This window comes from Gymnogyps californianus, chromosome 16 (assembly GCF_018139145.2).
Source record: "Gymnogyps californianus isolate 813 chromosome 16, ASM1813914v2, whole genome shotgun sequence".
In the NCBI taxonomy this organism is placed as follows: domain Eukaryota; kingdom Metazoa; phylum Chordata; class Aves; order Accipitriformes; family Cathartidae; genus Gymnogyps; species Gymnogyps californianus.
In genome coordinates, this window is record NC_059486.1 from 4,045,296 (window position 1) to 4,071,012 (window position 25,717).

General features: G+C 42.7%; 1 protein-coding gene across 1 annotated transcript; it reads left to right on the forward strand.

The window, feature by feature from the left end:
* The first annotated feature begins 1,546 nt into the window (after positions 1-1,546).
* TMEM233 (transmembrane protein 233) lies at positions 1,547-19,001 on the forward strand. The gene is given in 4 exon segments (XM_050906771.1): positions 1,547-1,735; positions 8,941-9,076; positions 18,696-18,794; positions 18,797-19,001. Coding segments are annotated over 4 exon segments (516 nt in total). The 3' UTR covers positions 18,889-19,001.
* Positions 19,002-25,717: the final 6,716 nt, after the last annotated feature.

A 25,717-nucleotide genomic window follows, 5' to 3' on the forward strand; every position in this document is an offset into this window, starting at 1 on the left:
GGCCTCCATCCCTACTGAAATCAATTCTAAAAGTAATTGTGTGGTGTGATGCGAACTGTTTTCTGAGCTTGTCTGGTGACTGTGTTTAAAGTCCCCTGAGAACAAACATATCAGAGATTTTACAGCTACAAAGAGCTTGTGCCTGAACACTAATGGGTACATTGGCAAGCAGATGTAACATTGGTATTTCTTACTCTTTCCTAAAGATATAGAATCTTTTCTTCTGACATTTTGATAGATCAGCAGATGCTCATTCCATGCTATATTCCAGGCATGCAGCTGAGAGATGATTAATGTCTATGAAAGTAAAAATACTGCACCTATATTTCCTATGTCTTTACTGTGTTGACTGCATTTTATCTTGTAGGATGACATCTAGAAAGAGGAAACCGTGGCTCCATTCAAGTCAATTGCAAAACTCCCAGTGACAAAAGCAGCTCATTCATAAAGCTCTAAACACACCTTACTGTTTTCTGTAACTTTAATTAATGAAATACTCTCAGGGGGAGCCAGACAGAGCAAAATCTCAACTCCAGACTTCATCTGATCAGAAGTATCTCCATTTTGCTGAAGCTCCATGCAGGTATAAAGTTCTTTTTTTCTTGTATCACATGGCAGAAACAGAGCCTGTTCCTTTCTGGGTGCAGGCTGTCATGTTTTTCCTCACCAACTTCAAAACTCTGATGGAAACAGATCTTTATTTTCTTGTTTTGTGGGATTTTTTTTTTTTTTTGCATACGTTAGGATTTGGAAATAATATTGATTCATTTCCTTGCTCCCCCTCTTGCATCCCCCAAAGTGGATTTCACCTTACAGATGTTATGTTCATGAAGGACTGAATCACCAGCTAAAAATTGGCCAAAATACTCTGGCCCTGAGCCACCAAAATGCTTTAAGTTGGTTATTTTCTGCCAATCTTCAATGTTTTTGCTAAGTTTAGCAAGTTACTGGAGTTGGGAGATGACAAATTCAGCCCAGATCAAAGGAAGTGCTTTTGCAGACTTTACGCCACTTGCTGATGGAGCTTACTGACGCTAGAAATGAGAGTCGAAGAACACAGCGAAGTTCTCCCCGGGGGTCATGCAAACTCAGTTAAAGTCGTTTAACTGCAAACAGTTAAAAAGTTTCGGAAAAGACCGGAACAGCCGAAGGCCGTGTGGCTCCGGACCCCGCTGTGCCGCCGGCGGCGCGGCGGGGGAGGCTGCTAGGAGCAGGAGAGGGATAGCCCGGGGAACCCCCGCCCGTCTCCGGCCAGCCGCAGCTGGGACACGGTGCTGGAAACCCTCGACGGCTTTTGCTTCAGTTTCTTTTTTTTTTTTCCGATTCCTCCCGTGAATTTACTCCCGGGTTGAAAGATTTCGCGGAAGAGGAGCGGTCGGCCGGCCGGCAGCCCCCCGCCCCGCAGCGCTGCCGCCTGCACGTCCCGGGGAGGCGCCGCGCCGCGCCGGGCGGCTCCCTTGGCTCGGCGCCGCGGCGGGGTCACGCCTGCCCGGTGCGCGGCGCTGGGCTTTTCGAGCCAGCCGCCCGCCCGCCGCACCGCAGCCCCATGTCCGCGCTCCCCGCCGGTGCCGACATCAAGAGGGCTCTGGAGAACAGCCCCGAGACCAACATCGAGGATGAGCTGCCCGACGAGCCGCCGCAGCCGCGGCCCAAGAACTACCTGCTCCTCAGCATCCTCGCCTGCTTCTGTCCTGCCTATCCCGTCAACATCGTCGCCTTCGTCTTCGCCGTCATGGTGAGTAGCGCCCCGCCGGGTGCCCAAGCGACCTTCGGCTTGGGGTTGGGTGTTTGGCGGGGCGACCTCTGGTTCTCCGCGCCGGCCCGGCCGCAGCCGCGGCGCTCCCGCCCTGGACCGGCGGGGGCAAAGCGGGGCTGGAGGAGCCGTCAGGGTAACGGGCATCCAGCCGCCTGTTTAACCACTTGTCCCTGGGGCGCGTGGACAAAGTTAGGTGAGGCAGCGAGCCCGAGAGCATCAGCGGCTTCGTCAGGGTGTCCGTTTAGCTATCCTAGCAGCAGATATAAAATGTGGAATGAAAGGCAATTCAAATCAAGTTTTCAATATTGGGCTATATAAGGGGATAGCCCAATTAATGGGTTTTGTTACATCAACTAACTTGCACGCTGAATTGGGTATAGTATCTATGTGTGAAAGTGGCAATGGGGGAACAGAAATCAGATTTGCAAAGGAACAGATGTGGTTTCTACTTCAGCTAATCAAATGCGATAGAAGTGCCTTTTTTTCCAGTAAACAGGTTCTTTAGCCTGATAGTATTTGCAGGGATAATACACACAACAATAACGATTGTAGGTTGTTGACAAAAACTCTTATAAAATTGAGTATTGAGTACGCTGAGAGAACAGCCTTACTCCTACAACCCGTAACTGATTTGCATAGTCCTTAATAATCCAGCAATCCCATTAACTTCAAAAGGATTGTTAGAACAGAATCTTCTTCTCTGAGTTAAAAGTTGCAGAGTCAGATCCAGACTTTTCTAATAGGATACATCATCAGTGTAATCAGTAATACTGCAATGTATTTCTGTTGTTTAGGAGCTGAAAAGGGTTTAAAACACGTTGTGTGTTTTCATCCTTTTCTCTGACAGCCAGGCTGAAAAGGTAAGTAAAAATATAGTTGTTTCTTTTTGCAATTAAGTATAAGAATAATCACCTATATCTAAAATATACTAAAGCACAGATTCATCAGAAATCACATTGCTTAAGCTTGAAAATTACTTAAAGGAGCTATTCCAAAGCCATCTTCACAACCTTTTTTGTCCAGATAAGTATTAGCTGACTTTTTTTTTCTGTTTATTTTCTCTGTTGTTAACTTAACTATACAATACGCTCTTCTCCTTGATTTGAGAAGATGTGGTTCTGCTGGTACCCAGCATCCTTTCTGTCTGTGGACACTTAGGGTGCTATATAAAGTAATGAGAGCTGATGATGTGGGGCTGTGAGCATCTGTTCGCTGTGACAGTACTTTTACTAAAGCACTGGGGCTGCACAGAAGTTAACTGTCAAGGACAGAATTTGGCCTCTAAAGATTCTTGCACCCCATATGGAGAAATCTCCACCTACGCCCTAGTTGAAGTTCATGCAGGCTTTTGGAGTCAGGCTTAAGTAACTGTCACCAGGGGATATGTAGAAACCAGGGTGGGAAGAGCGCTTCCTGAATGCTAAACAGTCTGTGCAGGTCTCAGCTGCCCACTCCCTTAAAGGGGGGGAAACAAAAACCAAACCAATAACCTCCACTGTATGTGAATCCCTTCTGTTTCAACATCATTCTTACCTAAAACCTCTCCTTTTCCATGAAAATAACATGTCCAACTTCTTTTCCACAGCCTGATTCCCCTGCCTTCTAGAGCTGCAACCTGTAACTGCTCCATTAACCTCAACTCCAGGGTCTGTATTTTAACCTGTGCTGGTTTTATTTCCACTTCTGCTGGGATCTACATCCTCCCTCTCTTTCTCAGTTTGTTTCCTAGTGTTGCTAAGGGTTAACACTGAGATACAAGAGTGGGTTATTTTCTTTTCTTACAGAAGATACCTTTATAGTCTGCAGAGCTTGCCTCAGATCTCATGTCAGAAGAGATACAGACCTTTAAAAGTGGAGTTCTCTATAAATTTCCACTGCCTAGAATGGGCCTGGAAGGAAAAGTCCTGTTGGCTTCTAGAGGAGCATGGTTCAGCACCCTGTTTGACTGTGTCATGTCCTCCTTAAGTGCTCTCAGTTCAGACAATGTTTCCACTCTAAAAGTAGAGTCTGGGCTCTCACACCCCGAAATTAAATGACAGATTTGTCTTCAGTCTCTTCTGTCTCTTCTGCTGCCCCATTTACAGCTCCAGCACTGGTTTCCTCACTTCTTTCTCGCCTTTGGGGGCACAAACCTTACCATTTCAGATCTTACCTCCTTGACTATATTTTTAGAATCAACCTCTCCCAAGTTCTCCCTATTGTGATAATAACCTTTTCTTGTTCCTCATCTCCTTTGTGAAAGAAATCTATTTCTCATGACAGGGGTGAGAGGATAGCTAGTAGAATGGACACTTAGTGGCATCAGTGTGTTGATATATTGGCATTACAAGAGCAGCCCCATCAAACTAGTTGCTGGTCACTTGCAGGTGTGAGGGTTGCTTGGCAGTTTTAACAAATGGAGATCTGTTTTCCCCAGGGTCCTGGCCAGGACTCCTGGCTGTAGGATTACTGTTCTCAGTACTCTTCTGCAGTTCCAGCCAGATGCCGTCAGTTCTCCTGCTTCTTGTTGCTTCCAGCGGCTATGTCGTGTTGCTGTACCATTAGTTGGCTCACTCAACCCCAGAGGTGCCTCACTCAGACTTTGCCTATTCTTTCTCACATAGGTGAGACCACAGGCGTCGGGGCAGGAGTGTGGGGGCAGGTACCAAGTCAGGAGGTTCATGTGACAGAAGAGACTTCTCTGGTACAAGGCAGTGTGTCACTGAGCTCTTTGGTTCCTTATCTGCGGTGGTGTCTTTTCCCCCAAAGAGAACTTAGCTGGCAGTGAACTGCCAGTTGTGTCTGAGAACTGGCTCAGGTGAATGGGCTGTATCTGACTCATGGAATCAGAGCTAGAGGGAGGCTGTGGAACAACTCTGAAAAACGAATCAGTTGGATATTTCTAATAACAGCATTGAGGTCTGATGGTTAAACAAACTTTGTTAGCCTTTCTCAGTACAGCACCTTCAGTTGTCTTTACTTCAAAGATCTATATGTCAGACTAGTCATCTAATTCCATAGGGCCTTAGATTTGTAAGAACTTCAAAACAGTCTCTCAAAAGCTATTTCTCCCTGACTGTCTGCTCCTAACTCCCTCTCTATGTTGACACATTTCTGTTTAATCATCTTCATGTTTCAAACAACGTGTGTGATCAAGCTGTAACAATCTTGGCTTATCTGCCTCTGATAGTAACAAGTTTTTTGACTGTATTTGTTACCCTTGAATTCAGATGCCTTGTCTGTATATTAGTTTCCCTAAGCAGAGACAACAAGCGAGAGGGTGGTATAAGTCACAGGACAACAAAGGATGGAACTTGCTTTCTGAGGGGGTCACCTCTTCTAATTGAGATCCTAACGATCCATGTACAGTGTATTGGCTTTGGTCAGGTCAGTGACTAGCACTGTGACCAGTGTTCCTGTACGGCTGTACTGCTCTTTAGTCAGAAAGTTTATTTGGAAAGTTTATTGTTAATACAGCTTTTTTTAAGTAGCTTCTAGGCACCTGGACATCTAACACCATATGGGACAGCCTGTACCTACTTCAGGAGTACTAAACAACAAGGCTCAGCAGCTGTTCTTAAGCATTTTTGCATGGCCCTTGTCTTTGCAAACTGGTAAGCTTTTCCTCTGCAACAACACTTTCAACCTGTCTGTCCCCAGAGACACAGAAGTCCAGCGTTTGTTTGCATGCTGCTATACAGCCTGCAGAGCAAGCTCCCCTTTCATTGTGTTCTGCTCATCACCTGCCTGTTTCATTTGCCAAAAAGCAGAGATCAAGCTTGGTTCTGAATTGCTCTCCAAGTCCCCCCTCTTCTTTCTCCTTCCCTGTAAGTTGTTCACAATGAGGAGTCATACTGAGCCAGCATGTCTCATTCTTCCTTTGATCTGGAGAGAGTATCTCATTTCCAGGCACAGCCAAATAAGATTTGTTATAGCCTGGCTCATGGAAAGCATAGAAAACATTGATCAGAGAACCTCAATCTGGTCTGCCCAGATTTGTAAGAGCTCTAGAGGAGGATTTCTGAAGTAATTCAGTATTCTTTCTGCTTTTGCCATAAACGGTGCTCTGGTAATGTAGAACAGAAAATGCACATTAAAAGGGATTAATAGTTTGTAGCTAATTCAGCAAATTTCTGTTCATATGAGGTTAAGTTTGCTTCATTGTTGAACTGAGAATATCTTTTATAAATAGATGTGTGTGAACCTGGTGAAGTCACTGAGATTGCTCAAGTAAATAAGCAGCTGCGGAACTGTGGCTTTAATTTAGTTTATGACTTCATAGTGAGCGAGGTAGCAGAAACCTGAGAAATCATATGGTATTAGGTTGAAAATGGCTGAAATTTGTTTTAAAAGTTGGACAGACCAAATGTTGCACGCAGATGCTGTATTCTGTATATATTGCCTAGGTCTTGGAAATAAACAGATGTAATGTTTAAGGATTTAACAGTTAATGTTGTCTATGTCTAACGTTGAAAACTGGAAGCTTGATCCAAGGGCCCTTTGAAGCAGACAGAAGTAAATTAATTTCAAAGAGCTTTGCATCAAACCCCACCCACTCCCCCAAACCTCTTATTGTTTCTTGAATGCTGTCTAAGTTATGCCATTTAATTTAAACCTCTTAATAAAGCAACTTTTGTCTCCTTCCTGTCTCTCCCAAATCCTCTTCTTTATCATTAATGCTGTTTTCCTCCTCTTCATTGTGGATTTGTATTAAAATGACATTATTTATTAAAGTGCACAGGGTGAATTATTTATGTGGTACCTGCAGAAATCACATGGACATTCTCCGGACTTCCTAAACACATTAGTAAAATTGCACAGAACTGCAAGCTGGTGCTGCCATGTCTTGCTTACAACTCTGTCTCAGTCTTGAGACCGCATATATGGGGAACTGAGTTTAGAGTGTTTGCAGGACCACTCTCTAGATGTCATGGAAAGTGAGTCCTTTGGGTGGGGAGAAAAAAGTCAGGGCTGGGGCATCGGTGATGCTTCTCCACGTTTCTCCCTGTAGCCACAGTCACGTTCATAGTTGCTGACAGAGGCAGGAGGAGAAGTTAGCCCGGTCAAGACCACACCAAGCCACGTTTCTCCTGCTACTCCTTTTATTGACCTTCCCGAATGTATTTTCAGAAAACCTAAGAAAGCTCTTCTCCTGTAGACAGGACTGCTGAAAACAGAGGAGTAACTTAGGTGAGAGGAACAGTACTAGCCACCCTTTGTAACAGGAGGCTGCACTGGTGGAGAATCAGAGGTGCCTGTGCCTCAGCACAGCTGCTGTTTTTCTGCCTGAATGATCAGGTGCGGCTAGCCTGATACCTAAGGAAACAAGGCTTGGGCAGTCATCCTATTTGACTATGTGTTTGTGTCCATCTCTCATTTCCATCTCTTCCCTCTTTTCCCACTATATCCTTTAAGTCCACTAGCCAACCTCAATGAAATTTGACAGCAGAGGAGAGGTATTAGTGATATTCTTTAGGGAAATAAAATAAAGAAATGTTTAGGCATTTGGCTTCCAGGAAGAGAAGAAATGTATCAGTGCTCTCTTTAAGGGCAAGAGTGCATGAGCAGCTCAGCCTTTCTTAGACACCAGAGAATAAGTACCTGCACTTATCCTTGAGATGCAATTCTAGGAATATAGGCTTCGTTGCTTTGGGACTCTCTTGGCACAAGCGATCTTACTGCATTGCTAACACCAAGGATGCATCTAGCCCATTAACTTCTGTGTGCTCACTAATCGACAGAACACACACAGATAATGCCCCTAATTATTTTTCTGCTTGGGAAAAAAGGCTCTACAAGAATGCTTCGTATCCTCTGAAGTTCATTCCTTTCCTACTCTCTGCGGTCTCAAATCTTCACTCTGTTGAATTAGCTGTTGTTCTGTCTTTGCTACAAAAAGTGATTCGTAACTAAAGCACTTTCGTAATAGCACTTGGTGATACCTCATGCAGTCATTTTCTAAAGACAACCTGAGTTATTTAGTCCACAGAACTGTTCATTTGATCGGGTCCCCATATTTCTCCCCCCGCACCTCCCATTTCTGGGATACATCCTGGAATACTTATGAGATACTAAAGAACAGGTTATGACTAACCTGATTCCCCGAGGAAGTATGCTGAGATAGTTCTGATAAAGAAATCTGGACTCGATGTCGTGATTTATGAACTCAAACTCTCCTGATCTTACAAAATAATTCTTAGAAATAATACTCTTTTAATATTATTTGATAGCATCTTATTCTTGGGAAAAAGTTACTACAAAATGTGTTAGACTCGTGTACTAGAATACTTCAGTGTCCTTCACTGAATCTTTTCTTTTAAAAATATGGTCTGGTTAAAAATTAATTCAGAAAATCCTACAGCATGTCTCACAAAAGACTAGAAGATCAGAGTGGTCCTATCACACCTTGCAATCTCTGCATGTAATGAATATAAAGCATCTGCCAAATCATGAGTGGATACAGATGAACTCAAGTCTGTTGAGATAATATCAGTATGTCTGATGCGTACCTCAGCATGTATATGGTAATAATTATCAGTGTGTTCCAAAAATGCAAAGGGACAGAATTTCTAGCCCATGAAGATGACACTCAGATGTTTTGTTCAGATGATCTATATTTCTTTGTTTTTTTTTTTCCACCACCAGCAAACTGCCTATTAATTCTTCAAACTTTGTTTTGAAAAGTAAAAAATTGGAAAAATAGGAAAATAGTAAGCTTTTTTTAAGAAGTTTTCCTGAAGTTTTCAGTAAAAATGCAGCCTATTTATGCTTCTTTTCATGCTTATGGTCCTATATTTCACTGCTAGTCAAGTGGCCAACTACCAGTTCACATACACTACAAAAATATTTCCAGAGGTAAAAGCCACTGATTTATCCAAGTGGGTGGATTAGAGTTGATTTGACAGCTTTTATGCTGGTGTGTACAAGAAAACTCATCATACGAATATAGCCTCACCACTGAACATAAAAGAGCTGTAGTTGCAATGAAATGTACTGAAAATGAGTGGAACAGAACTGGACTCCCTGCTTACCTTGGACTGTTGGTAGTGGATGTTTATTTTTACAAAGCAAATCACCATTTTCTGAAGTCCTTTCTACAGTACCAGTGTGCACAGAACTTACTGTTAGTTCAAAGCAGTCAGATTGGTTTGTGTACAGATTTCTGTTTAAAAAAAAGTCACAAACTCTCTGTTTCTCTTCTACAGGCTTTAAACAGTTATAATCAAGGAGACATAGAGGGGTCAAAAAGACTGGGCCGCAATGCACTCTGGGTTGCCGTTGCATCAATTATCATTGGCCTTGTCATCATTGGAATCTATTGTGTAGTTCATTTCACAACGGTAAGCAAAATGCTACTAGTTCCAATGCAAGCAATTCTTCTCTGTGCGTGGTCTTCAGAATAAGAAACTAAAGATTGTCAGAATTATCTACTAACGTTAAAATTTAGGGATGCATGCATGTTTTCCAAAAGAGCAATTTTTACTTATTTTGCAATTTAGAAAATTCTGTTGTCTGTGGTTAAATGCAAACAACTGTGTCTTAGCAGCAGTGGATTTTCTAGAAATTCTTGCAGCTCCCATAGGTTTTTCCAATTTAGGCTAGTTGCTCTTTGTTTTTTCTGCCCCTCGGTTTCACCATCTGCAAGGCCAAGTGCATAGAGGTCCTTAGATTTCAGGTAATAGAGTCCCTAGGTGCTAATTTTCAGTCTCATAATCTGTCCAACATATCTTTTAACTTTGCAAGGAGAGGACGACAGTCAATTACTATTTTACTGTTTGATATTAAGGTGATCATAACTATATCAAAAGTGATCGCAAATGTAATTTTGACTTGGCTTGCTGTGGGATAAGGTCGTTCACTCTCAGTGCTGTGTAACTGACCTGTCTTCGTACACCTGGAACAATAGTGAAGAAGCTCAACAAACAAATCTCTGTATACACAGTGGTTACCCAGATGGTTTATAAGCTTATTTGGAAAATAAGACAAAAGTAATTAGGGTATTGATATCCTTTCTTAAGGTTGTGCAACAATATGTTCTTTTCTCCATAGTAATGTACACTTCCCATTAAAATAACCAATTTAAATCAATTTCTTATTGGCTGTTTTGGTTGGAGAGCCTTTCAGTGCACTGTACAAACTTATGTATAAACTATAAACAGAGATCACCTCATCCACCACTGAAATGCAGACGTCTCCGGGGAGTGGAATGGAGTAGCTGGTTAAACGTACAACATTTTCAGACAAAAACTTGAAGCACGCCATATCGAACTGCAGGGAAGTTAGTGGAGATGGGGTCCATTTCTGTAGGATATTAGTGGATGGTGCCACAGAATCAGAAGCTTACTGTATGTTCATTAATTTCCCATGCATTTTGCAAGCATGAATCTCTCTTTGGTTCAGCTTGTGTTCAGTTTGTTCAGCCCTCACAGATTTAAAACCAAGTCACTTTAGGTGGGGTGTGCCAAGTTTTGTAATTGACAGCAGCAGTAAATTCCTCTGTTCGCTTCTACTACCTTACTCATCATTTCTCAGACAAGGATAGCAGCTCAATAATTTTTTTTTTAAGTAGAAGGAGAGAAGGGCAGCATGAGGAGTGGTAGACAACACTGACTGGAAGCATTCACATTAACTAGGGCACACTACCTACATTTAGTTACAGTCAACATTTCACTTCCGCTACGGTAGGACCCTGTGTGCTGAATGTGTGAATGCTTCTTTGTGCCTATTGCCAGATACTAGCGGTAGTTAGCACTTTACATCTAGCTAGTATTTGTAAGCACCTCTCTCTCCTACCCTCAAGGAAGTAAGCAGCAGTAAATCAGTATAATACGACTTCATGGTTTTTTCTTAAGCTTTGTCTTTTGAGGATTTCTTTAAAATTCATCTTGGGTTTTTTTACGAGAAAAATCTCTGTGTTAGATGGAAGCATTGCCAGGTGCCTGGGAACCCTCAGCACACTGCTGGGATATTAATTTCTGTATTCAGTGAATAGTTTCCATAGAGGTCTCTTGGCCAAATGGTACCTTGAGTTTTATGAGGACTCATGGTTTACTAGATTCACCCTGCTCTCTGGCTTTCCAGTCTCTTTACTGCTCCCCTTCTCCCTCTCACCTGTCACCCTCCAAAGAGCCCTTGCTTCTAAGAAAGTGTTTGATGGGAGCAACAATCTTCTTTATTCTTCTGATGTGAAAATGAGTGAACAGGAGCACCCAACTGGCCTTTCCACCCTACAGGCTTACCTGAGTCCCCTTTGTTGTCTTACTCTTGGACACTTATATTTTATACTAAATTGTCTTTCAGTTTGACATGCCGCTGGTGTGGATGGCATTGCATGCTCTATGCAGTTATCTCACATCCGTTTGTACCTTGGTCATGATTATTTACTAACAGCCACTTTGCACTCTGCTAATGTGAAGTGATTGTAAACTACTTCTATGCTAACTTTAATATACATGCTTCAGTATTAGTAAGATAGTACAAAATAGCCTTAATAGAATAACATGACGGTCAGCCCTGTAACTGATCTATTTGATTACCATTAGGCACAGATTTGATGTTTCCATGCATTTTTCCTGAAAGTTAATTTAGACTTCAGCAACATGTATGAAAAGTTTGACCCTTCCAGGATTCATTACTGTGTGTTTTATCCACATGATATTCATCAGCTACCATATTACCCAGTTGTTCCTGCTGACGTTCCTTGTGGCTTCTTTTGGTCTTCAAAGGATAACAAGTCTCATTGCAAATTACCATTGGGAGTACCCCCTTGTATTCTCCTTCCATATTCTTGCGTATCTCTCCCTAGAGCTTGTTGTTTACCATCCTACCATCCCATTTCTAATCTGTGTTAGTACTTTATCTGTTCTCTCATGACTGCTAGAGCTTCTCACAGAGGGTGTTACTTGAGTGTTCATAAACCCTTTGATAAATTTCACTAGCTCATTCCGATTCTGCTGACAGTATCAAAGATGCAAGGTGTAATGAGTTTGAGGGCTGGATGAGCCTCGGGAGTTCTTCCACAACATCCCAAGTCTGAGCTTCTGGAAAGCAGCAAACTTGAGACATCCAAGTCAGGTTGGCAGGAGGGGATCTCTATCAATTTTTACACAACTTTTCCTCTTGGTACAGAAACTTGGTTGAGACTTAGCTGGCTCTAAAGTCTCCTTCAAAACAACTCCTCACCTCCTCCCAGGGGGCTGGCTACACGTGTCCTGGAGGGTCTGCAGGCCAAGAAGGAACCTTCCTTCTCCTGCCAAAAGTCACAAACTTCAGGCCTTCTCCATCATGGAGGTCTGTATTCAGCTCTTGTTCAAGTCTTTAGTTGTTCATCCTGTTCATCCTTTAGTTGTTCATCTTTAGTTGTTCATCCTTTGTTTTGTGGAGCTCAGGCACTCTCCTCTGCAGAGTCTCTGTGAAGAGACTGTTGTTCTCCTGTTTTGTACACCCTGATGGTCTGCAGCCTGCTCACCTCCTCCTGAAGCCCTCTTCCCTGGAGACTCGGTGCTTCAGCCAGAGCACAGCTCCCACCAGAGAGGCCACCAATGTCCCAGCCCCAAAGACAGGCAGCAGTCACTTCCCCGCAGCTGCAACCTGGACAGCTACATCCTCCTTCCGAAGATCCATCTGGGTCAAGGCATCTGATATGCCAGGCAGTCGCTCCAGTGGTATTGGGGACGGTGCCCTGTGGCTTATCACCACCACTGTTGCACAGTCCCAAGCAGTGCCTTGCTGTCTTCAACAGTTTCTGGGTCTCCTTTTGTGCAAACTCAGAGCTTAATTGCTGGGTCTCTTTGCCACTCTTGAGCATCTCTCATTGAAACCACTGTGAATTGAGCACTGAAATACTTCTCCATCTCTGGAAGCAGATTCCTTCCGCCTTCACTGGAAAGTAATTTCCTCTCTGTGAATGGTATTTCTAGAAGACCAGTTCAATGAGGTCGGTGCCTAAATTGCTGAATTTCAGTAGCCTCTTGAGTATCAAAACCCACGTGGCCTATTAAAAATTCCAACCAAAGTTATCCATTTGTTCCCACATCTTCTCTTCTGGCTTTTCAGTACCCAAACCTACTATCTGTGCCATCTTGCTTAGGAAAGGGGTTAAGTCCTGTGCTTTAAGCAGAGCTGAGGAGGGCTCCCATGGTACTGCACATGCCTTAGCCAGGAGAAAAACATCTGATCGGGGTGTTGAGGGTAGAAATGGTAGAAGCTGCAGAGAGAGGAAGTGCAAGAAATTCCTGCTTTGAACAAACAGTGGCGTTATACCCCCAACAATACCCCCAATTATATCCCCAATAATACTGGTAGACTCAGGAAGCGCGAGACCCTTTCACTTTTCAGAAAATTCCTACCTCTGAGCCCCGAGCTTCCTTGCATGCCTTCTTTGGTTTATTCAGTTGCAGAGCAACGGTAGCACAGGAAAAACAGCAGGCGACACCTATGTCTGCGTGGAAGAAACAGCCTTGACTTTTCATTTTGAAGATTTACTTGGTGCTAAGCCAACTTGGGGCTTCTACTGCTGCCTTGGAGAGCCTCATTTGTCTTTAACACTGGCAAGTTATCTTTAGCAAACATGCATTAAGATATATAGTGATACATATATATATATATAGCCTGGAACAAGACCCACCCAACAGTTGGGAACCATCTACCTTCTGCAGTCATGACCCTGAATGTAGACAAGGGGAAGCTGTCGCTTGCATCACTGGAGTTAACAGCCCAGGAATAAAACTTGTCTATCTTGAGGAGCACACCAGTTTACATTGATGGTTATGCTGAGGAATCACTGAGTGTTAAGCTGCCGTGTGTACTGAATCAGGGCTGTCCCTCATTCCACACCAGGCCAAATTTATTCTTACTCCATTCTGTAACTTTTACCCTCTCCTGTCAGCTTCTCCTGCATTCCTACCTTGCCAGTCCTGATTGCTGAATTACATACGCTTCTACTGCTTGCTCAGGTGTAACTTAAACCGGTATTTGTGTCACCACTGAGTCTAGCCCTGCATATGTGCCCATAGGCATGTTGTCTGTCACGAACTGCAGTTAGAAAAGGGACGTATTTGTCTTCCATAAGGAGACATCACTACGAACTGAAACAGTGCAGAGCTGTGTGCCATAGCCTGCATGTGGCCTTAATCTGCTGTAATATGCCCAGTTAGAGAGTGAATGGCAAGATACATAATGACAGGCAACACTCAGCTGTGAACCATATCCTGAATCCTGCCTCTAGTTCTGATGTCCTTGTCTTAAGAAAGATGTGGTATACACACACATGCACACACACACACAAAAAAAAAGAAACCCCACCAAAAGAGAAGGGCTGCAAGGTATGAAAAAACCTTTATGTGTGGACCAACAAAATAGACACAATCTCTTTGGCTTGGGAAAGAAAGACATAGGAATTGGTAAAGGCAGCGAAATAAAGAGTGATTATTTGTTGTCTGTTGCGAATGAGATGAAGGGGCATCAGAGGAAAGCAGCTTTAAACAAGAAGGAGGTACTTTTCCATGTGACATACAATGCAGCTGTGGGACTTACTCCTTCTGGTTGCTATGGATACAAAAAATACAAATGATTTGAAACAGCAATGAGTGAAGTTACAAAAAAAAGCTTCAATGCGAAGATGCAGATATAATCTCAGAAAGATTAGAGAAACTCTCAGAAAGTTTCTGAGCTGCAGATTGCCAGAGCTGGAAGGCAGTAAAGGGAGAAATATCACCCTGGACGTAGCCTTTTCTTATACAGTCCCTTTAGGCATTTGTAACATGTCACTGTCGGAGATGGGATGCTGCAAAGATGGCTGTTTGCTCTGACCCAGTACCACTATTCTTATGCTCCTTCATGAAGCTGTTAGTAGCCTTTCCACTGACTTGAATGGATTTGGAGTCAGCCTTCCTGTCTCTTCCTAAGTATTTTGATCAGCAAAAGCTAATAATTTTGTCAGTGAATGAGGGCTCTCCAGTAGTTCACGATCTGTGTTTTCAGAGCAGTCTCCAAATTTTTGGAGGAGATTCCAAATTCGGTTTTGTTTTGCTTTTTGATAACACAAGACATTTGGTGTCTTTGGATTTCATTTGAGTCCTACTGGCAGGATTTAGGGAAACATAATCCTGGGCTGGAACCTCCTTACTTAAGTGAAGGAGACCCCAGGTATCCCAAACCCTTTCCTTAACTGGATCTCAACATGTCATATTCTACTTCATGCTGCCATGGGAATCATGCATTCTTATGCCGTTGCTGGGTTTGCTGCATAGCCTGTTAGTAGTCTGAAACAATATGCAGCTGCTTACAGCACATACTTTTAGACTATCTCTAGTGTCTGAGTGACGCTTGACTGCTGCTCAGGGCAGAACTAGAGCTCACGTGAGTTTTGCTTCCCAATTGAGCCACAAAGCAATATCATATAAAGCCCATGTCTTTTGTGCACCTCTCTGGTAGTTCTCTGCAGTCTAGGCAAGTAGGAGTGAGTCAAGTAGAAATGTGGAGAACTAGTAAGAGGTGTTAGAGTGAAGTAAAGACACAAGCTTTTCTGTAGAGCTCTGACTGAGATAGCAACAGTTTTTGGTATGAGGAAGGGTAGCCAAAGTACTGAAGGAAAGGAATGCAAGAAACTCCTGCCAATAGAGCAGTGTCCAAGACTTTTAATTCACATCAGAAGTTCATTGTCTTTGTTTATCTTGAACCCTAAGGCCACAGGCAGGGTAGAATTATCTTCTGGTAATAACTTATATGAGAAGTGTAGTCGTGTTCGGTGACTTTGGAATTTCATGCAAACCATTATGATATTTTAATGCTTTCGTAGAGGAGTGTGAACTTCTGACCCCTTCTTTAATCTCACTTGATTTAGAACGTCACCCCAAGGAAGTCACAGAAATACCACCTGTCAGCATGGCTTCGAAGGAAGACAGAGAGACAGCTAGGCTGTGCAGAAAGTACTAGCTTATACTGTTTCATAATCAGTAGGGTCTTAATCAAGCATATGTGCAGTAATGCAACATTAGTAATTACTGATAGAAGGAAAAGGAGTAAGCATTTAGACTGCACCGGGGACAGACGTACACATACGTTTTTCTTACTAACTTAGAAATAATTCTTCAGGGAAAAAAGGCATGCAAGATTATTTTTAATATCTCTGCTGTACCCTTCCTGGGGCTCTCAAAAGCCTTTGCAGCCATTTCACTGAGTGACTGTCTGTCTTTCAGAGACAGAATAAACTGAGGGCCGGTAAGATGACAGGAATTACACAGCCAGCATCCAGATCTTTACATTGCCAATCCTGTTCTCTGTACCTTACCATAGAGTCAAGGAAGACTACCTGTCTTTCACTGCAGGGATTGACCTGCCAGTAACTGATAGAGCACAAAGTCTGAACTCAGGGCATTCCTGTGGCCTTTTACCCACGTTAATTCTTGGTGTCCACCTAGTCAGTGAGCTCATACTGCTGCTTTTTTATCGGTAGGGGCACTAACTGGTTATCTCCTTGATACGCTACTTCTTTTTACTGGATTTGTAAAAATGTAAGAGCTTAAAGTCCTCTACCTGTCTATCAAATGTGTTCAGTCAGCTCAGAGGCTGAGTAGTGGGCAGACATACATAGATGCACAGAGGCAATGTGATTACATCAGCCTCATTTCCTTAGCAAACCACATTAAAAATTCTTGTCCAGTTGTTTCATCTGTGCATGGAGGAAATGTCCACAATAGATTCTGCCCATTGGAGTCCTGAGTAGCATCCAAGAGACAAACAACAAAGGAGTTAATGCTGTCTGCAGGATATATGTACTGTTTAGTGCCTCATGTCCTAGATCTCTCTTTAAGGAGCTGCTAAAAGGTAGCTGCTTGATGGAGAAGATATCTCAGACTCCAGCAGAGAGCCCAGCATCCAGGGACAAGCTAGTGAGATCAGTACATCCCTGGGTAATGTCTGAGACCTACCCCCAACACAAGAATTTGAGGGAACTTCTCAGATCTTTCCTCTCCTAATGCAGATGCACAAGAGAGGTTACCCACACCTTTTAAAACGTCTGTCATGTATTGCTGTTGTATTTACCAACTTGTCTACTGCGGAAAGTAGTTCTTGCCTGACTGTTTTATGTACCACTTCAACGAAGCAGAGATGCTGTTGACCTCATGAAACTTTGTCAAATAAGAGCCCATTTCCTGGCAATGAAAGATCCTAACTTGCATTGATTCAGGTAACCCAGTTTAAAAATTCAGTTCAGATTGACAGATGACCGGTGCCATTAGAAACTTAGCTCTTTGATTCAAAACTGTATTGAACCACTAATCTAGAGGGATGTTTGTTAAGAGAACAAGTGCCACTAATGTGGCATAATGTATCCATTAAATCTGTAGAATTAATAATTTAAACTCACAAGGCAAACTCTCTGTCTTTTCCTCCTTTAAAAATACATATTTCTGTGTCCTTGCAGCATGCTATCTGAAGACCAGGACTGCACTTGGAGGCTATCATCATGTAAATCTCGGGAGGGGAAAAAGAAGAGGAGAAGGAAACCCTTCATTCCAGACTGTTAGATTTGACCCTACAAGTCTGCAGAGGCATGTTGCTGGTGGATGAACTGATAGTCCAGTTAGTTAATCAGCATGGCGTGACCAGGTTTTCAAAGTTATTTATTTATAAGAAATCTCAGTATAAAGCAGCATTTTCTCTTTTATCCTAATGTATAATGAGATCTTGCCCTAACAACTCCCTTTTCTTTCTCATTTACATGGAATGTATGCTGCATCCATGATGTTCCCTGGCTGACCCTAGCCAGACAAAGCCAACATATCTAGACTGTTTATAGTGCACAATGTGAGATCTGATGTACAGCCCACTGAAGCTAGTAGAAGAACTCCTGTTGCCTCCAGTGGGGTTTGGATCAGGTCATTAAGGATCTATTACTTTAAAATAGTCTCAACATAACACAATCATAACCATGGGTTTGTGATTTCATCCTGCTACGTGATTTTATAATGCCGTGGGCGTACTCTTGACTCAGCGGCTGCTTTCTTCTGTCATCCTCAGCTTTTAGATCTTTACCTTGGATTTTTAACTACCTGGGACCGACTTCAGTCACTTGATTATTAAGAGACACTCTTCTTCCATAGCATCCATATTTTTCTTAATGATTTATTTTTGTTCTGTTGTCTTTCATTGTTGAACTCCCTTGACTTAGCTCCAGTCCTGCATTAAAGTTGCACTGATCATATTTTCCTCTTTAAACTTCACGTATGTAAAAAGTTCCTATTTTTTTATCTGACAAAAGATCTTCTTTTTAAATAGATGTTCTTCTTCATCCCTTTGTTATTGTTCCTCTAGCAAGTCACATAGTTTCATTGTGTTCTGCTTTGCTCATGTGGTTTTTTGTTTAGTTCATCCTCTCATCTTGCTATGAATAGTCTATATATCAATGCAGTTAAAGATGGACAGACTTTTGTACCCTTATATAGACTCTTACATAGACTCTTGCTGATCCTAAGATATTACTCAGTGAACGGCCTTAGGTTACAGAATTGATGGCCTATAAATTACTGCAGTTTCTTGATACCTTAGCATGGGACAGCTGTTTTTTATTAGCTGAAACGTGTTTGAAAGAATATATTTGTTTTGTCATGTTAAAAGGAGTAAGCTCTGGTGAGCATTAAGACAGATGGCTACATCTTCAGCGGTTGTTGCTCCATTTTCTTTAACTGTTACTACATCTTCGAGCAAGCTATGCCAACTTAACTTACTGTCCTTGCACTAACGTAAATCTGGACTGACTACCCAGAAATGCATGGGAGTTTTGCAGGTGCAAGTGAGAAAAGAATCATGCCTGGCAGGAGTACCACTACCTATTAAAAAAAAATAATAATCTCCCAGAAACCTTTACCTGTTAAAGCATATGCCTGGAAGTAACATGTGTTTTCTGTGCCTTGATATTATACTTTTAATGTGCTTTTTCGCTTTTCTTTCTGCCAAATTCTGTTTTTCATTGAAGTCAGTGATGCATCGCCTATCCTTAATTACTCCACTATAAAACTTCATGAACACTGGTGAAATCAGTTGATTTTTTCAGCATTTACACTGATCAAATTTGTCCATGTGGGAATCTTGCTACTGATTTTGATGATCCCAAGAATTGGCTGTTCTGTGAACTCCTCTTTGGTTTTTGAATACTATCTCAATGGTCTGATATGTCTTGTGGGACTTTTAGTAGCTTGCCTTATTATCAGATATGATAGAACTGTCGTTGAAGTGGAATAAAAATACTTTTAATTCATGTCCATTCTGGTATGTGGGAAGTGTCTTTCCTAAGTTTTGTTGCCTCTTCTATTTTAAAGAGTAATATCCCTTTTTCTAACCCCTTGGACAGCTTCAGAATAAAGTGAAGCAAAGCAAAAACAGGATTCCTGGCCTACATGATACTATACAACCAGTCTGTACTGTAGCTAGTACATTCAGAAGTTGCTAGAGATCAGTTAATGCTCAAAATATCAGCAAGGCAGGCTCTTTGCTTCATTTTCAAAACAGCATCCAGAAGGAGTGTTGAGGCCTTTTCAGAATGGTCCCTCGGTGGTCTCTTTGGGGCTTTCCTACCATGAGGGGAAAGTGGTCAAATGAGGTCACCAAAGGAGGTCTCTCAGCAGGTAACAGAGGTCAGATTTCCACCACCTTGAATTGCTGGCTTCAAAGTAAACACCATTGCATTGCTGTGGTAATAGTTTTCTACGTCAGTGTACTAAAAATCAAAGTGCGTACAGAAAGTTTCATCCTTCTGCGAAATATTAAACTCCAGTACTGTAAACTAAACCACAGCTAGTGGTGTGAGAGGGGAGAAAGATTTCCAAAGTTATTTGGGCACTAGAGGATAGGGATAGGCAACTTGAAGTATTTTTTGAAAGTGCCTAACAAGGATTTAGATCAATAGGAGATAGACACCTGACTTGTTCAGATGCTTTTGAAAACCATACTGGAAATCTAACTTGCATCTTGATGCTCATAAATATCTTTGAAGTCTTGCTCTTAATATAATTGAGAATTGAGCCATTATATCTTCAGTGCTTCTGAAGATAAATGTTGCTACCTTACAGTGCTATTGATTGGTATAAAAATAAAGGCTTTATATTAAACCACTTAATGTGACAGAGAGGGGAAAATGCAGCAATTCCTCTAATGTCCTTTAGTGCTTCTATGTCATAGGTAGTCTTATTTTTGCTTTGCTAATGTACTGGTATGAGTTCTCTTCATTTATTTATGTTTACATAAATTTTCAACCATGTTTGAGAAATGCAGTCAAACACAGCTTGTGCTAGAAATGAATATGGTCCTTGTACAACTAAATCATTCTGCTGTAGGTGTGACAGACCCATACGACGTGAGGTATCAAACATAGGGAAGCTAAATGACATTTTACTGCCCAAATCAGCAAGACCCCTGGTGACAGCAGTGGATGTGAAAGGGCAGAATGCAGTTGTCTGACTGAGGAATTAGTGCCTGCTTTATATTTTGAGGGGCATATAAACAAATTTCATTATCTATGACAGGCTCTGGAAATTACCTGTTCTTCATCATCATGCATCTAGATTTGGATTTAGCCCATTATTATTCTGCATTGCACCTACCATTTTTTGGTAAAAAAAAAAAAAAAAAAAAAAGCTCTCATATGTATGCACTGAATGATGCTATTTCATGAAATGGGGGAGGGAAAGTGGTAAAACGTATTTGAACTCAACATCTCTGTCCTGGGCAGGTGAACAGAGTCTTGCTTCCACAAAGCTGCTTCAGGCTTCCATTTTTTGATGCAGTCTTCCTGCATGCTGAAGGCACCAACTAATGCCTGAAGTCCAGCTCTCTTTTCCTTCCTGCATGTGTTACAGGCAGAGACAGATGGAAACTTGAAATTGCTGGCCTCAGCTCCTGGATCATGTTAGCATCTTTCGCTTCTTACAGGGCAGCTGCATTCTGCAAAACAGCAGTGTGCATGTATCTTGATATGTAACCCTAGAAGAGGGCTTCTAAATATAAGAAGATTTTCTTTGCTGCCATATGAAGGGGGTCAGCCAGGCGCTTAAACAACACGCGGTGTACGTTTCATCTGATTGCACAGCAAAAAAAAATCAAGGAGACAATATGAAATTAAATTCTTAGGGTGCCTCCCTGCAGGCACACCCAGCAGTGTACAGCTTGTGACTTGAAGATCAGCACGGGCTCTTCAATTTATGTGGTTGCAGCCACAATCCGTGAACAGTGTGGCTCGAGGCTCCAGAAGCTGTTGCTTTTGTACCTGTATCTTTGGATATGTGCTCACAGTGTGAACTGTGTTCTGCCTCTCAACCTGGAGATAGGTTGTATCTGATTGCTACCACAGTGTCCATCACTCTCAGAATCGGTCCAGATGCATCTGCTGGAACAGTGGGCAAGCGTCTGTCTCTAGGCTCATTTCCTTACCTGGACCCTAACTTTGTCTACCAGTTATTTAAGATGGATTTTGTTACTGATTTGCATCAGTAGCGGGGAGACTGGGTCATCTTTCCAGTTAGTTTTTACTTTGTGTGCATTGTGTGTGCACACATGCACAAGAGGATGCATTTGAAGGACTGGATTCCCCAAGGTAACTAAGATTTAAATACAAAGAAAGTCACTGGATTGATTTGGGACCAAGCTGGTAAGCCACATCCTGGTTACCTGACAGCTGTTCAGGAGCCTTTATAGAATGTGTTGTTTTGTGGAGGGAAGAGTCCATATCACCAAACCTTCACTCCTGATAATGGGGTAAATCAAGAGGAAGTTGAATAGATGTGGTACCTACCCTGACTCCGGAGGAGATACCTCCAGGCAAGGTCAGAGACGCAGAAGGCTTGTGCAGGGTAGTCTGCATGGCTGCTGCCTAACCTGCAGCTCTTCTGAGACTGAGCCCTCAGTCTTTCATGGGCAGTACCTTCAGGCTGAAACACTACTTGGATGTTGGTTTCCTCTTACTATTCTCCTATCTCCAACCTCATTTTTAATTAGTAGGTCTCTGAAGGTGTGCAGTGTTGTGTTGGAGTAGAGGAGTTGAGAAGGGATGCAATGGTCTATGAGTGATTTTTACGTGTGCTCACAATTTTCCGCTTCCCAAGCACAACGGCATGTTCTGCATGCACAGCAACGGCATGTGTCCCTGAAATGTGAGTGAGCCTTTAAGGAGGCTGCCCAACTTCCTCTGTATCACTCCCTGGCAGCCTGGCAAAACGGGCTAAATTCAGAAGTGACCTAAAAGGAGGAGGGGGTTTGGAAATAGATCACTCAGCCAATGTGAAGATGGAGGAACAAACTTGGGAGCCCAAGGTAGAAAGGAAGGTTATAGTAAGAAATTTAACCGGAAGATTTCTGCAGTTAAATTTATCCTATCTTGAATTCTAGGATAAGGTCTGCTGCTGCTACCACCTAACTCACTCTCCACGGCACAGAAGCTACAAGAAGCACTTGCTCATGTGTCCTTTATAATGTGATTTATGGTATGTCTGAATTTGATCTACCAGCTCATGACTGAGGATGGCTCTTCTGTTTTTGTTGTATCTAGCTGTAGGGCTGAGTCAGCTTCCACTTTGCTTGCAGTGACTTCTCTTTGGCTAAATAAGGTTGCATCATGTCAAGGAAAAAGAACTTTGCCAGATATCAGCGGACTCATCAGGACTTTAAACTGCACAGTCTGTGCAGTTAGGCCATTGCATTTTGTTTTGCAACACATACTCTGGGGTAAGAGAGGGGGAAACTCCACTGAAATTAAGGGATGCACACCAGGGCAGGCTGTGTGGTAATGGTGAGCCGTGGCAGCCTCATATGCACATATCTCAACCAGTGTTCAATGGGGGCTTAATTGCCTTTTGATTTTAACCAACTCCAGGAGATAATCCAAACGGTGAAAATGAGATTCTGGCCTAGAGCACAAGTGGCTGGTGAGTGCCATCCCTTCCTTGGGGCTAGCTCAAGAGTTTAGCTTTGACTTTTTGTGCCTGAAAGGCTTGTAAGGCCCTTCACCCCATTTAATCAAAGACATACATTCCCCTAACACAGGTCTCTGCTGACCTCAGCTCTATCCTCTTTGGTCCTTATTTTCTTTAAAAATGAGTCAGCTGATGAAGAAAGACGGTAAGTGATATCTCCAAGGGGGTAGAATGACTCAGTAGTAAAGATGTCACTTTACTTGACCCCTCAGCCTGTACAGCACCGAAAGTGCTCTGTCATGAGTGTTAGAACTTTGACAGCCTGCTGAGTCTCATGATCTTAGGAGCCAAGAACCAAAATGCCTTAAAATTAATTTCTGAATAAGATGCTCTGTGTGAGTTTTAATAGTCAGGCCAGGCATAGTTCATGTTTGCTAAAGAAGATAGATGTGAATAAAGGAAAAAGGAGCTGACCTTTGCTTGTGGCTAGTGACATGGTAAATAACACAGAGATCATGTGGCTCTTCGTATCCTGCAGGTGTTTTACAAGCATCTCCTTTTAAAACCTCACATTGCCCTATGAGGTGGTGTAGCACAGTCAAGACACCTGATAAAGCATTTAATCAATTACTTTTATCTTGTTTTATGGGTTGTGGACAGTCTGAAAGTGGACTGTGCTTTTTTTTCCAAGGGAATTTTTTACTCAGAATTATTCAGTTACATTTTCCCCTGATCCTTTTACCCTCCAGCCTGCCATCTGCAATTCAAACTGTTGTGATTCACCATACAATTTCCATGATACCCCTTCTTTTTCCTGAGCAGGCAACCATAAATCCTAGGGCATTCACATTGTTGGTGTGGTTGCTAATACCAGAATTTCGTATTTGTTTTTGTGATGTCTAAATTCAGTGTTTACTTAAGGTGAGTATATGTTTCGTGGAAATGTGGTAGTGAACACAAGCAGAATACACCAGAACAAAATAATCTGCAGTTCTGAATTTGTATTTAACTAAAAGATTTTGCAATATTAACCCAACCTAGCATCACCTTCCTTTGGCTGATGGAAAGCTAATAGCTAAAGGCAAAAGTGATTAAGAGTCTTCTTGAAGGTCGTGCTGGCAGTTAGTGTCAGAGGCAAGAAGGAGATTTTTATCTAATTCTTTCTCTCCTCCTCAGTGAAAATGCTTACGGTCACTATTCTTGGGCATCCCCCAAAATTGTAAGGCGATGTATGCAGCTAAACAGCTAAGGAACAAATTATTCTGGTACTGATGTCAGGAGTGCTTAGCGTGGGCTAAGCATAAGTGGCCTGTTGCGGTGTCCCCTGTCTGAGAGAGATGGCAGTTTAGAAAACTGGAGAGAGTTGTCGTGATAAATGACTTCAATGGCAAGTGACACCTCTGACATTCTCACTAGGGAAGTTAACGAGGAACCAGGAACCTAGTTTGTGACACATGGAAGTCTTGATGGAAGAATGTGAACCAGCTCCCCATCTGTTACATCCTCATCTGGCAGTAAGAAAAAGAAGGTTAAGACAGGTATGTAAAGGGGCAGAAGTAGAAAAGGTATTTTGTAGTCTTCCTTTGGAATGTGGAGGTTGGTCCTGGATGGAGTGGAAGAGGGGGATTTTTTATGCCCTTCAGGTTGGAGAGCATGGAAGGAGGCAAAAAGTCACAAATGCTGTTAAAGGGAGGAGCAAAGCTCCAGAGTTCCAGAAAATCAGTGAGTGGATGAGCTCTGCCAGGCCCTTGCGGCATGTCTTCAGCTAATCTCTCGCTTCCCACATCTCCTGCATTAACAGCTGTGAGGGAACTGGGCTCCCACTCAAGCTAATAGGAGAAAACAATACTCCAGTGCATGTGAGGACCATGCATACAGACATGCCCATGAGGAGGTAGGGCGATGATTTAGTGGGCAGCAGTGGTAAGCCCCCCATGTAAGACTTATGGCATAATGTCATCCAGCTCTCGTAATTCATGTGGACCAGGCACCTCACAAAAAAGAGTTACAGGCTCTAGGGCTGTGCTACACCCACCTGTCACGACTGACAGTGAGGGAAGACAAGAATCAGGGTTGAAGAGGGAGCAGTCACGGAGAAAAGAGGGAGGAGAAGGCAGCAACAGTGAAGCCCAACCACCAAGAGGTTGAGATGCATGTGTCCATTGCCTCTGTCCTGTCCACAGGCCAGTAACTCCCAAAGGCTTTGGCATGTAGCACACCATGGATGGGTGGTTCATTACTGTGTAGGGAACAACCATCACATTTTAATACCAGAACTTTGAATAATGCTTGGACCTACCCAGACTAGTTCCCACAGCCTCATGAGCTATTAGCAGTCCTTACCCTGCAGTTTATTACTTAACTGTGATTCTTAGAAGTAAGAAAAACCATTGCAAAGAAGTGAGGATGGGCCCCCAAAGCTGGCCAAAAAAGAACTGGGGAGAACAGAACAATCGGGTTTGGAGACAAAGAGTTGAGGAGTGCTAAGCTGTGTGAAATATCAAAATAACAACAGCTGCATTTTATAGCAGGGTAACTGTTCTGCAGGGGGCTGCCCACACAGATTCCCCTCACAGCCCCTCTGGCAGGCTGTCCCGTGCCGAGGTATTCTACCCATGAAAGACAAACTAGGAGCAGCTGTTCCTCAAAACATACTGCGGGAGCCAGCCATGCACTCGCGATTAGGCATGGTGAATCTGTCTATCCCAGCAGAATTCTTCCCACAACGTAACAGCATGCCACAAGGACACACTTGGATTTGGTAGGAATCGTTCTGTCTGTTTGCAGGTTGCTTTGGTTGGTTAAGAAAAAAACAACTACTTCCTTGGAAAGGTAAAGAGAACTGCCGACCCAGGAACCTGCAGTCCTCACAGCTTTATGCCTGTTAGAAAAGTAGAAGAAAGACAGCAACAGCTGATGAAGAGCAGAGGGTAAAATGAGATAGTATAATTGGAAATGCTTAGAGAAATATGTTATAGATGAGTGTAATTTAATTTGGGAAACATTTATCAGTTAAGGACTTAAATTTCCATCTGTGCTTCCTCAGAGGAAAGAGAGCCGTGTGCTGGTGGTTTCA